Source organism: Zootoca vivipara, chromosome 9, assembly GCF_963506605.1.
Source record: "Zootoca vivipara chromosome 9, rZooViv1.1, whole genome shotgun sequence".
Classification (NCBI taxonomy): domain Eukaryota; kingdom Metazoa; phylum Chordata; class Lepidosauria; order Squamata; family Lacertidae; genus Zootoca; species Zootoca vivipara.
In genome coordinates, this window is record NC_083284.1 from 35,998,222 (window position 1) to 36,012,601 (window position 14,380).

The following is a 14,380-nucleotide window of genomic DNA, read 5'->3' on the forward strand; positions in this document are numbered from 1 at the left end:
TTCTACTATTATAAAATATGTTCTTATACAGTGCTTTAAAAAAATGTTTAGGGTTACTCTCATTTTCTTCCTCATATTGAAATACTGCCCCTCAATGAGACCAAACTTAGATTCACAAAATGTTTAGGAATATGTCCCCCCAGAAAAAAGCACTGTTCTTATATACAGTGGTACCTCGCAAGACGAATGCCTTGCGCAACGAAAAACTCGCAAGACGAAAGAGTTTTGCGTTGCGCGAGGCATTCGCAAGACGACGAGGTTTTCTATGGCTGCTGCTTCGTCTTGAGAGAGAATGTAGCGCGGGAAGGGCCATAGAATGTAGCGCAGGAAGGCAGCAAAGGAAGATCAGCTGTCAGCGCAGGATGCTGACAGCTGATCTTCCTTTGCCGCCTTCCCGCGCTACAGCTGGTTTCCTGGGGTTTGCCAAGCATGCAGCGACAAGCCCTGGCAAGCAGCGCCCAGAGCCGAAGCACAGCGGGCGCTGCTTACCGGGGCTTGCTTGTCGCCACCTGCCTTGGCAAGCCCCGGCAAGCAGAGCCTGCCGCGCTTTGGAACCGGGGGATGGAGCCGAAGCGCGGCGGTGCCAGGGCTGCCCCCGCCTGTCTTCCCCAAGCCAAGCAGCGCCCGCCGTGCTTCGGAACCAGGGGATGGAGCCAAAGCACAGTGGTGCGGGGGCTGCCCCCACCTGTCTTCTTACCCCCACCGCCTCGCACACAGCTGGCATGGGACGGGGCTTCTCCGAAGCCCATCTGATGCTCGCGGGTGTCTGCAGCATGGCGGCAGGGGGGAGAAGCGGAGAATTCTCACGGTGAGCCTCGCACACAGCTGGCATGGGACGGGGCTTCGGAGAAGCGCTGCACCTTCTCCGAAGACCCATCCCATGCCGCCGCAAGTCCCCTGGAGCCCATAGGAACGCATTGATTAAGTTTCAATGCATTCCTATGGGAAACTGCGACTCGCAAGATGAATTTTTCGTAGTCCTGGAACGAATAAAATTCGACTTGCAAGGCACCCCTGCATTACAATGATTTTGTGTGTTCCAAGTAAGTAAGGTAAAAAGGTAAAGGTAAATGACCCCTGGACTGTTAAGTCCAGTCAAAGGCGACTATGTGGTTGTGGCGCTCAACTCGCTTTCAGGCCGAGGGAGCTGGCGTTTGTCCACACAGTTTACCGGGTCATGTGGCCAACATGACTAAACTGCTACTGGCGCACAGAGGACCATTGTGAGTGCCAGAGCACACGGAAACACCGTTTACCTTCCTGCCGCAGCGGTACCTATTTATCTACTTGAACTGGCGTGTTTTCGAACTGCTAGGTTGACAGAGGCTGGGAGAGAGCAAACGGGAGTTCACCCCGTCGCGGGGATTCGAACCACCGACCTTCTGATCAGCAAGCCCAAGAAGCTCAGTGGTTTAGACCACAGCGCCAGTATCAGAATTGCTCTTCTGAGCATGGAGTTATATAAGAGGGTTATATCTGAGAGGGTTATATAAGAAGACGCTTTGGCAGTGTTCTCTACCAACTCTCTTAATTTTTATATCCTAGTTAGCTCCATATGAGATGTCACTACAGAAAGCGGTGGTGAATCAGCTATGCTTTTGACTGGCATATATTAAATGCATGTGCATTAACAATCACTTATATTTTATACCCTTTGAAGTTTGTGCTTCTATTTTAAAATGAGGTCCAAATCAGCACCACTAAAGGCTTCCTGATTAAGCTTTCTAAATTAAAACATGAAACTTCAAAGGGATGAGAATCGGACAGAACAGATGTCGAAGAACAAAGGTTTTGGCAACAGAACAAAAAATAAAGGACAGGGAAGCTGTGGCACTCAGGGGGAAAGCAATATAAAATGTACTTTGGGTTTTACTCTTTTAAAGGGATAAAAAGGCATGGGGAAAACGTGTCACTACCTAAGCAATAGTCACCTAGTTGGTGGACAACCACTCCCCAATCAGCAATGATGTTTGCAGTTTCCGAGTTGTAGATAGCCAGTTCAATTGCATTTCTTGAAAACATCAAACATGAAATAGTCTTTCCTGCCACCACTAGTTTTAGTAAGTTTTAGTAAGCAAAGCCACTAGTTTTGTAATTTGTCCAAATTCAGCAGCAATGAAATGCAATGAAGTGCTGTCAATGAATAAACAGTGTCATGCCAAATGATTCCTGCTATTTGGTGGTTGCAGAAGTCAGCAGTAGTTGGAAAAGAAACTGGCTGTTGGAATGTACACTGAAATGCGCTTGTTTCATAATCCTTCCGTATAACTTGCTTACTTAGCAAGGAAAATGAGTAAATGGGAACTTGCTAGTTCTGGGGAAGGCAACCCTTTCAGTTTTGAGATCGCCGCTACCACCCAAAAACACCTAAATTTCTAGAACATTATACAAGTCTGCTGGATCAGGCCCATCTAGTCCAGCATCCTGCTCTCACCATTCGCCAGCCGGATGCCTGTGGGAATTTTGCAAGCTGGACACAAGCGTGACAGTACTTTGCCCACCTGTAATTTCCAGCAACCAGGATTCGGAGGCATACGTGGAGTGTAGCGAGAACCTGTCATTCAAAGGTTTTCCCCAAACAAAACACTGGAATTTTTTCTCTGAAATTCTGAGCCCATTTTACCACCTATTCGTTAACCTGTTCTTGCTCCATGTTGTAGTTCCACAATAACTGATGTACTTTCACTAACATGAAAGTATATTAGTAAGGGGTGATAAGTCCTGCAAAGTGAGTGCAGAGAGGAAGAGAGGAAATGGGCTGGGGGGGGGGGTCCTGGATGGGGCAGGGTGTGTCTGTGTGTGTTGAGTGGGGAGACACACAAATCTGCCCCTTCAAGGGGAAAATTTTATGGTGAGGGGAAAGGGGGGAAGGTTGGACTTGCATGAGAGTGTGGGACCCAAAAATGTAGGATCTTGGAGGGTATGCACCTGTCAGATTTTCAGAGAGCCATTCAAGATATTGCAATTGTTTTGTTTTCATATCTGCTGTTGCAATCAGCAGTTAATCCAGTGAAAATCACTGAGAAAAGAAACACAATTAACTTATACACAGGAGATTTGTGGGGCCTCTGTCAGGAAAATATCTACATCCTTAATTACCCAATTAGAGAATGTTAGCTGCCTAAATGTATGTGTTAGTGGTGTCAAGTTCATGAAAACAAATAACCAAGCAGTGTTATGTTTTGCATTGTGCCCAGGGCCTGTCAGCTTCTACAAAAGTAAAAGCCGGATCATTATGAATAATTAACATTTTGCTTTCCATAAATACGAATTCATATGATAGGATGAATTCATATGGAGTAATATACAATGATCACAAGCCTGCAAGCCTCAAAGATCTAGTCCAAATGGGTCTATTATTATTATCATCATCATCATCATCATCATCTCCAGCCATTTTTGTTTACCTAGCTTCTTTAAATACTGTTTCCTGAGCTGGGACCTTCTTGAGCCCAAAAATCCAAATTATTCAACAAATAAATGAAAATAATGTGCAAAGACTAACATATGAACGTCTACATACACATATATTTGGGAATTTGCAACATTTGTCATGGATTAAAGCTGTATGGTGCCAGGGACCTGGAAAATTAGATTCATAAGTTTGCAGGGTATAGACCAAGGATGGGAACGTGTGGTTCTCCAGCTGCTATTCAATATCAGCTCCAGTTGGCACGGGGAATAGTCTGGAATGATTGGAAGTGTAGTCCAGCAACATTTGGAGAGCCACAGATTCCCCATCCTTGGTCTAGGCTAAGAAATGAGGAGCTGCTCAATGTACAGGAAGCCTGACCCCATTCCCCCTCAAGAGACACTGCACACACATTTTCAAATGTGAAAAGTCCTATTGCTACAAGGACTACTCCCCTGCTCCAAATGTAGTTGTGGATATTTTTCAGAGTCAGCTTTCTTGCTGTACAGTAAGCATACAAGTTACATGCTGCTCTGAGTCAGAGCTGTAGTAAAGTTGGACTACAATATGTTCCTTGTTATAGGAACTACATCCATGATGATGCCTACTGTCCTCTTAGAAAATGATTCTTATGGACTTCATCAAAAGGAACTCCTGCTTCCTCTCTGCCACCATCCATCCATCATATTCCTCTAAAAATAGGTCAACTTACATAGCCTTCACAAAATGGCAAAAGGGGGAAAAACAAACCCACAATGTCCTATTCATTATATGCCCGTAACTATGCCAAAGAATTCCTAATATTGAAACCACCCAGTGTTTAGGGCCACGGCAGCATCAGGAGTAAAACTAGAAAACTGAAAATACCAGTTTGAAGAGAAAATGCAAGTGCAATAGTCATCCGAGTCCCCACCACCAGCAGCAAGCTGCTAAGCTTCCCATATTTGCATTCTCTTGCCAAAGTTCATTTTAACAAGTCAGAACAAAATTAAACGAATTGCTTTAAAATGAGGTTTCTTACCGTTGCAGCCAGCCACATGATTTCTACATTCTTTCTTTTTTTAGCCTGAATATTTTGATGGAGATTTTCTAGTAATCCTTTTAAGTCATTCTGTTCTTGAAAATGTGGTAGGCCTAGGAAAAAGAAGAAATACAGTGTGTGATAACGGTTATGCTGAGTCAAGGATTTCCTCAGGAAAGTAAAGCTGCTACATTTAAAATCTCATTTTGAATGCATGAGGATTTTCCTTAAACACAGCAATGCCGTCTTTTAATGACTGACCAAACAGGTTTGTGCTTGTTCACACAGCCACTGCTATCTAAGAGCTTTCTTCTGAAGTTCCAAGCCACTTCAGTACCTCTATATTAAATGGGAAGAGGGCCGATTCCACAACCTGTTGCACTTCTGCCTCTGGTCTGTTATCTGCTCCTTGTGCTGCACTTTGCATAATTGCAGGATGTGCAAAGAGCAAAGCAACAATAAGGAAAAAGAGACGAGGGGCTAGTGGAAAGAACAGCACCACCATAAATTGTATGCACCAGTTTATTTCAAGTACATAATAAATGCAGGCTAGCTAGCCTACTAGTAATTTCCTTTTAAATACTGTATGTGGCAAGCTGGGGCAAATCTCAGGCTTGTGGAATCTGCTTTGTCTTCTTCTAGAACCCCAATATTTACCAATCAGAGCCAGGTCCAAAAGTCAACAGCTGGAATTAAAGAACGGGGAGTCTCCAAGTACATTCTGTGGTTACTGGTACATTTGTTTTCAGTGCCAGAACTGAACTGAGCTCATAGTCCTTTTACCAAAATAAAAAGTCTACACCCAGTTAACCCAACCCTTCTTCATTTCAGTAATCTAATTTAAGGGGATAATTGTGCCTTTTCACTGCTTATCAACTGGAAATCAGAAACACTTGCTTATCTACAGCAAATGACCCGGAGATCTAGTAGTAGATCCAGTCTACTCTCTGCCCACCCCTGTTGTAGAGGGCAATGTCCCATGTGGCATCTGTTTAAACATTATGCAGAACGTTACAGGAAAGTTAGCACTAATGTAATAGTATACTGATAAATACTGATAAGGGAGTCAAAGGTGTGAAAATGAGATAGCAGAGAAGCTGAATAAATTATTTGCATCTGACTTCACATCAAAATATAAACCTCAGGTCCCTCTGCCTGAGCTAATTTTCCCAGGAAGTGGAACTGAGGCAAGTCATAATGATAAGAAACATGGTTCTAAACCTTATTCACAAATTAAAAATGGACAAATCATGGGGTCCAAATGGAATCCACCTGACAATTCTTATAGAATTCTTTTGCCTTTCAATGAGGCTACCTTTCAATGAGGTGGGCTGACACCTCCCTGCTAAAAAGCACTCTACCTCTCAGCGCCAGTTCTAGGAAGGACACTCAGGAGTGTAGGGGGGAAGGGCTGGCAGTGCCTGGGCTGGGTGTCTTTTGGGGAGGGGGGCAGTGCAAAGAAAATGAGACTGAAAGAAAAGGGACTGAACATAAATCTGCCAGCAGTAGTTTTAAATGAAGTCCCTCACCAAAGATCCTAGGTAAGCTTAGCAGTCATGGCACAAGAGAGGTCCTCTAATGGATCAGTACAGTTCTGGTGGCCTCCCTTCATAAAGAATGCCATAGAGCTTGAAAATGTTCAGAAAAGCTAAGAGGAGACATGAGAGAGGTGCATGGTTATGCATGTTGTGGGGGGGAGTGGATAATTTACTTTTAAGCAAATAAAAGGGTGTCAGGAGTACAGTCATATCTTGGAAGTCGATAAGCTTAGTTCCTGAATGTTTTGGCTCCCGAATGTCACAAACCTGGAAGTGACTGTTCCGGTTTGCAAACCGTTTTTGGAAGCTGAATGTCTGATGGGGCTTCTTTGTCTTCCGATTGGCTGCAGGAGCTTCTTGCAGCCAATCAGAAGCCACACTTTGGCTTTCGAACATTTTGGAAGTCGAACAGACTTCTGGAACAGATTCTGTTCGACTTCTAAGCTACAACTGTAATGCAGTGTTTCTCAACCAGTGAGCCTCCAGATGTTTTGGGACTACAACTCCCATCATTCCTGACCACTGGTCTTGCTAGCTAGGGATGATGGGAGTTGTAGTCCCAAAACATCTGGAGGCACACTGGTTGAGAAACACTGCTGTAATGATCTCTCATATCATGCCACATAGACCCTTAGAAGTTCTATATGCATACTGAATTTTTGGAAAACAGGTACGAATAATTGCAGATTTATTTGGAAATGCTGAGAATCTTTATAATATATTTATGCTATGGCTGCATTGTTGTTTTTTAGTTGTTTAGTCGTGTCCGACTCTTTGTGACCCCATTGACCTCCCGCAGTTTGGTCAAACTCATGTTCGTGGCTTCTAGAACACTGTCCAACCATCTCGTCCTCTGTCGTCCCCTTCTCCTAGTGCCCTCAATCTTTCCCAACATCAGGGTCTTTTCCAGGGAGTCTTCTCTTCTCATGAGGTGGCCAAAGTATTGGAGCCTCAGCTTCACGATCTGTCCTTCCAGTGAGCACTCAGGGCTGATCTCCTTCACAATGGATAGGTTTGATCTTCTTGCAGTCCATGGGACTCTCAAGAGTCTCCTCCAGCACCATAATTCAAAAGCATCAATTCTTCGGCAATCAGCCTTCTTTATGGTCCAGCTCTCACTTCCATACATCACTACTGGGAAAACCATAGCTTTAACTATATGGACCTTGTTGGCAAGGTGATGTCTCTGCTTTTTAAGATGCTGTCTAGGTTTGTCATTGCTTTTCTCCCACGAAGCAGGCGTCTTTTAATTTTGTGGCTGCTGTCACCATCTGCAGTGATCAAGGAGCCCAAGAAAGTAAAATCTCTCACTGCCTCCATTTCTTCCCCTTCTATTTGCCAGGAGGTGATGGGACCAGTGGCCATGATCTTGGTTTGTTTGATGTTGAGCTTGATATTTTGCGCTCTCCTCTTTCACCCTCATTAAAAGGTTCTTTAATTCCTCCTCACTTTCTGCCATCAAGGTTGTGTCATCTGCATATCTGAGGTTGTTGATATTTCTTCCGGCAATCTTAATTCCGGCTTGGGATTCATCTAGTCCAGCCTTTTGCATGATGAATTCTTGATATAAGGTAAATAAGCAGGGAGATAATATACAACCTTGTCATACTCCTTTCCCAATTTTGAACCAATCAGTTGTTCCATATCCAGTTCTAACTGTAGCTTCTTGTCCCACATAGAGATTTCTCAGGAGACAGATGAGGTGATCAGGCACTCCCATTTCTTTAAGAACTTGTCATAGTTTGCTGTGGTCGACACAGTCAAATGCTTTCTCCATAATCCAGCGCATGTTTGCTATTTGGTCTCTGGTTCCTCTGCCCCTTCGAAATCCAGCTTGCACTTCTGGGAGTTCTCGGTCCACATACTGCCTAAGCCTGCCTTGTAGAATTTTAAGCATAACCTTGCTTGCGTGTGAAATGAGCGCAACTGTGCGGTAGTTGGAGCATTCTTTGGCACTGCCCTTCTTTGCGATTGAGATGTAGACTGATCTTCTCCAATCCTCTGGCCATTGCTGAGTTTTCCAAACTTGCTGGCATATTGGGTGTAGCACCTTAACAGCATCATCTTTTAAAATTTTAAATAGTTCAGCTGGAATATCGTCACTTCCACTGGCCTTGTTATTAGCAGTGCTTTCTATGGCTGCATACAAGTAGAGTATAAAGCAAAAGCCTGTTCTAAGGCCACTACAGTCATTATTCTAGGGTCCCTTATATCCCACTTACCTTTCCACTGATTTTCAGATTATATATGGCTGTTTCAAATATCAAAGTCGGAACATAGAAAAAGCAGAATAGAGTAATTTTCTGATTAACTGTCATGGTTTTGTTGTGGGTTTGTTTGTTTTATTTAAAAAAGTTCAGCCTGATTAGCACTAATTCCAGTGGATGCTGAAGATCCCAGCAAGCAAAAGCCAAGAAGCCTATGTGCAGTGTAATTACTCTCTTCGCTGCAAGGAAATGCATGCTTGGTTCTATCGCGCAAATGAACTCACAAAGAATTGAGTCACCTGTCGTGTCACAGCAAGGAGGCAATTTAAAGCAACAACAATAATGAAGGCATGAATCTGGAAAAATGCTGCAATGCACTTAAAACCACCTGGTATAAACAAGTTCCTGTTGAATAATGACATTTTTAAAAATGAAGCCTTCATAGTCTGCCCACATTGTTGATAGGCCCAGAGTTTCATTTGTGCCAGGGATGGTTTAGGGTGTAAACCTGACACATGTTTCCAATAGAAGCAACACGGGAAGCAATAGGCTGTCTCACCCCAAAAGGAATCAAGTGGCCAGATTCTGAAGACTGCTTTTCTATGACTGGGGTTATGTACATATTTACAATTTAAAATGTAGTGAGGCCACACACACACCTCCCACATTTCAAGTCACTTTTGCACTTTGCTGTCACACCAGAGATGGCGTGGGGATGTCTTCACTCAATGCACAATAGCTGTTTGATTTCCCCACACCTGCAACCTCTCAATGCCTGATCATGAAGCTGTTATCTGCACATGTGCACCTGCTATCTCAAATATACATACTGCAGCTTAACCTTAACTGCAAAGTGAATTTGACTTACGTTCTCAGGTTCAATGGAAGCTGGTTTAAGAGAAAGCAATATTTCTCAATAAACTCCAGGATAGAGATGGATTGTGGTTAGCATCATGTGTACACAGTTTCAAACACCAGTGGTGGGAGAATGCTAGAGCCCATAGTAATGTGAACACAGCCTAAGATTGTCTTTTTTTCTGGAGTGTTCAGGAACTTAGACAGAATACAAATGTTAGGAAGCAGGCATAGAGAATCTTAGTTCAATGAACTGAATATCATGACAGCGTTTGCAACTGCTATAAAGCAACCAAAATACAGCCTTTGTTACCTGAAGCTCTCACTCCACCCACAATAAAAGTTATGTTCATATTCTGACGACAGAAAACCAATCATTTTGCAACAGTTAAATCATTTCAGGATCAAATAAATATTAGTTTACCTAATACAGCATGCTATAAATTTGTTCCAGTGTCGTGAAGAAATACTAAGCACTATTGTGTCTTAGAAAAAAGGCCCCATAAACAAGCCAGTTGTATATAGGAACTACAATCAACAGGGGAAAAAATGCTCTAAGCAGTTATGGCAGTAAGATTACTGCACTAATAAAAACCCTCTGATGTAACTTCTCCCAGCCACAAAAAAAATCTGGACGTGGTGCAACCTCATCAACAGATGAGGTCAAGCTCACTGTGACCCCTTGTGGAGAAATGATGTATTTATGTTTGTTCATGTTTTGAAGGGGAAAGTATTGTGTGACTGTGACAGTCCAAGTTCAAGGCTATGATGACATTGCAAGCCTGGTCAGCAGTATTGCTAGGTGACAGATTCCGAGAGAGAGATGATCGCTTTGAGGATTTATTAGGCAACACCTGAATCAGGTAAATTCAGTCTGATTGGTCTGGGTGAAGAGGAGCTTTTAATTGGGCAAATTACCACCTTACAAAGCTGTCCTTACTACGTCTAAAGTGTAAAGACTGTGGGGTTATGGTGCTCATCTCGCTTTATTGGCCAAGGGAGCCGGTGTACAGCTTCCAGGTCATGTGGCCAGCATGTCTAAGCCGCGTCTACTTAGAACTAAATCCTATCAAATTCAGTAGGGCGTATTTCCATGTAAGTGGGGCTTGGATTTCAGCAAGGGAGCAAAAGATGGATTGCAGCACTGAACTTACTTTCGCTCTCTTTCCCTTCCCTACTTCAGGTTTTGGGCTAGAGCTAAACCACACATCTTTCCCCACCCTGCATTTTTTGGCTGTTGGGATCATCAACAAACAAACTGGAGGACCTGCAAGCAGAGAGAGGGAGTTTAGCTATGCTGCTGCCCTCCCCTGCCCATCCCTTCCCATCCAGGCCAAAATAGCACAAATCTTCAACATGGGCTAAAGAGAGGTGGCAGCTGGTTGGTTTGTATAATATTGCTGCATTAATGTATTCCTTCCATGGGCTGAAACCATCAGTGAGCTTTATATTATGATGCAATATCTCTTTCCAAGGTGGTTGCAGCCAATTTAGAGATTATCGGTGTACAAGTGCATTTTCAAAGGAGATGCAGAAGAGACCTTATAGTTGCAGATCTGGAAGGAGCAACAATGGCAAGACTTGCAGCAGCAAATATTACCTTAATACGGTGAAGTAAGAGGTTAAAAGGTAAAGGTAAAGGACCCCTGCATGGTTAAATCCAGTCAAAGGCGACTATAGAGTTGCGGTGCTCATCTCACTTCAGGCCGAGGAAGCCGGCATTTGTCCACAGACAGCCTTCCGGGTCATGTGGCCAGCATGACTAAACTGCTCCTGGTGCAACGGGACACCGTGACAGAAACCAGAGTGCACTGAAATGCCATTTACCTTCCCACCACAGTGGTACCTATTTATCTATTTGAACTGGGGTGCTTTCAAACTGCTAAGCTGGCAGAAGCTGGGACAGAGCAATGGAAGCTCACCCCACAGTGCAGATTTGAACTGCTGGCCATCTAATTAGCAAGCCCAAGAGGCTCAGTGGTTTAGACCACAGCGCTACCCGCATCCCTTACAGTGAAGTAAGAAGGCAATGCAGGTTACTAAAAAGGAAGGAGCTATGCACTTTCAATTTTGAAAAAGTCCCTTAATTGAAATAACAACTTTGAAGGACTCACTCACCAGGACAAGTCAGAAGAAAACAATGACTTGCATTGCTATAATCATTTTAATCAGCATAATCAAGACACCCGAGGATAAACTGTAGAGAATAATTTTTCAATTAGGGCAACAGAACATCTATGGAAACATGGTTTCAATATTATCCTATCTAATCCTTAAGCCAATTTCCACTGATACCAGTGGGAAATTTTATTTCAAGCGAAGAGGATTTGGGAGAATAACAGCGCAGTATTTGCAACCCAGAATTTGTAATTAGATAAATAATAAATAAACCCACCATTAGGCTTATATTGAGATTCATACACTTATAAATGAATGTAAATAACTTCATATGAATAACATTTAAGCAAAACAACTTCAACATGATTAACAAACCAAGACAGATATTTTTAAATACTTACAATCAGGAGGCATTTTTTCTGTGAACAGCCTGTAATACTCTTTCAGCAGCTCCAGATTTTCCTGGTTAACAGTTTCTTGCAAAGAGGTATCTCCAAACCTAAGCAATCACAGAAGACCAATTGGCATAGAAGCAGAATTTCTGTACAAGTAGACATTTTCCACCCAAAGAAATGGAACAAGAAACAACCACCTCAGCTATGAATGAATATTATTATTTTATCTCATCAATCATTTTGTGAGCACATCATTTAATTACAATTTCCTAATTAGAGAACAAAGTGTGCTCTGTTTCCCTAAAGGCCTTGAAAGGTTCAGAAATGGGAACTAGCTCACATGTCACTCACACTGCAATTCTATGCTCACGTGCCTGTGAGTAAGTTCCACCAAACTCTATGAGACTTACATCTAAGTAGACACAGACTGCATTGTTATTTAGCAGTAGGTTTGAACGTAGGGTTCTAATGTCAAAATCTAGGTGTATGATTCCGGCCCCATTGGACCACAGTACTGAATTTAAACATTATTATATTGTAAAATAAATGTTACAATGTAAAATTAAAGCTGCAGCATATTTAGTGTATTTACTTGGGAGTAAAGTCTGATAAAATCCACAATACTTAATTCTGAGTCAACTATGGTCAAAATGAAATCCACATTCAAAATGAATACTACAGAATTCGCCAAATTTTAAAAAGCCCCAAAGATAAGGAAGTGTAGGATGTGTTATTTTCCTGTACCTATACAAAAGTACCAAAAAGTACAAAAACATTGCATGAGTTTTTAGGAGGCAGAGTGCAGCTTGCCATTCTGTTGAGGCCCTGCTCAAAGGACATTTCTTGTGGAAGTATCAGAGGGTAACTGTATTATTTAGGGAATTTAAATTATTTGTAGCTGTTTTTACATAAAAAAGCAGAATCACCAGGGGAATGTTTTTTGGATTTAAAGCCTTTGTAACAGATGGCATGGGATGGTACACCATCCTAACCACTCATGAGCCTTACAATCAAGTTTTTGTTTTTCCTGTGTCACCTTTGACAGTAGTAGTAGAATTAGCCTGAATTTTGCATGTTAGAAGGGTAGGCACCTGTGGTATTTGTGCTGTGCTACTGAAGACTGTTTATGACTCTCTCTTTTTTACCATGAAACAATGAGAACTTGTCTCCTTTGCATCTCCAGTTAAAGACAGGTCTCACTTTCTGGCACTAAGCAGCCATCCTGCATTGTATGGGCTATGAAGCAAAAAATGCTGTGTTTGGCACCTTGGTACCCTCTATAGTCTGGTCTCCTAGGCAATTATCCTATTACTCCATGGGTGGGCAGCTTTAGAAAGGTTGTGTGGTCTCGTTCAAATTATCCAAGAACTGGAACGTAATCCTGATGACTTACCTCTCCGCGAGTGTTTGCTGTTCGTTGATTCCTATATTAAAGAGAACTGGATATACATGGAGCAGTTTCCCTTCTTTAATCTCTTGTGGAAGCAGCTCAAACATCTTTCCTGGGAGCCTGATTTCTATTACATAATGTCCCCTAGGAAAGGAAAAGAATAAATCTGGTTTGTGCAATGTGTAAGTGAAAAATTCTGGGTGTTGTTGTTGTTGTTGTTGTTGAAATTACATTTGCAGGTTGCCTCATGGGCAACATAAACTTTATGTAAGAGACAGAGGACATATTCTTAAATCATGAAAACTACTGGAGCCTAACCAAATTTAAATAAGGAGAGAGAGAGAGAGAGAGAGAGAGAGAGAGAGAGAGAGAGAGAGAGAGAGAGATTTTGGTGCCACTGCCCTAAATCAGAAACATAAATGGAAAGCTGATCCTTTTCAGGTCTCTTGCAGTCCCTGAAGAACCTGAAAAGGTGTTGAAAACTGTCCTGTAGATTATTGGCCACCTGGATGGGATGGCAACCACTGCTGGGTTATGGCTTGATTTAAGGTGGGTCACAACAGCAACACTACCACCATACAAACATCTGATAAAAATGTAATAAATGGGTCCCAAAATGCATGTTGGGGTTAAAGGTGGGACCTTTAAATAAAAACTATTGATGTAGGTCATCCCAACAGAGCTGACACTTTCAGCATTCTGCTTCCAGGCACTCTTCCTGTTCTGACTTCAAAAGTATTGGGTGGGGGACGATGTTCCATCTCTGAACACTAAGCTATAGTACCTCTTCTGGATTACTGGAATTCAACTCCATCTGCCCAGTAGCTTTCATTGCCATTTGTCTCTTGTCGGCCTCTCCTCGCTTATGAATAAAGGAGTATTACTCACAGCTAATAGCTAATAGCTAGGCATTGCTAGCAGCTAAATTGGCCTTCTGCATATGACACAAGACTCTCTCGAAATGAAACTAACTTGGAAAAAGCCAGTACACACTAGCAGCCTGTCTGTATCTTAACACATATTTAGAAAATGTGGATTTAAATTACTAACCTCCCTTGGTTTGAATGGAATACACTAAAGCTAAATCTAGAAATCACATTTCCTTCGTGATTGGCGAAGTTTCTTAACCTCAGAATGTCAAGATATCAAAATTTTCTTTATTTCTTAAAAGCATGCAAATTTATACAACAATCGGATCAGAAATTTAATTATGAACTGTTTCTTTATAATTACTTTTTCACTGAAGTGGGGAAAAAGGATTAATAAGTAAAATTTAAAAAAAATGAGAAAAGGCTTTTAGCCTTCTTACTGCTTGTCTAGCATTAAAATGAGGGCACACAAACTTTTGAAGCACTTTCTACAGAGTTACAAAAACTCTTCCTGCATCCACATACCGTATAATGCCAAACGATGGCGTGGTGCCATGCTAATGACAGAGATATGC

At 42.3% G+C, this 14,380-nt stretch overlaps 1 protein-coding gene across 10 annotated transcripts in view; it reads right to left on the reverse strand.

Annotated features, from left to right (window-relative positions):
* Positions 1-14,380, reverse strand: part of INPP4B (inositol polyphosphate-4-phosphatase type II B) — a 267,689-nt gene that overhangs the window by 19,751 nt on the left and 233,558 nt on the right. For all 10 annotated transcript variants that reach the window (XM_035113742.2, XM_060278622.1, XM_060278620.1 and 7 more), the window contains 3 exons: positions 12,940-13,080; positions 11,553-11,650; positions 4,434-4,546 (listed from right to left, as the gene is read on the reverse strand). In XM_035113742.2, the coding sequence (XP_034969633.1) occupies positions 4,434-4,546; positions 11,553-11,650; positions 12,940-13,080 (352 nt within the window). The remainder of the gene's footprint in view (positions 1-4,433; positions 4,547-11,552; positions 11,651-12,939; positions 13,081-14,380) is intronic.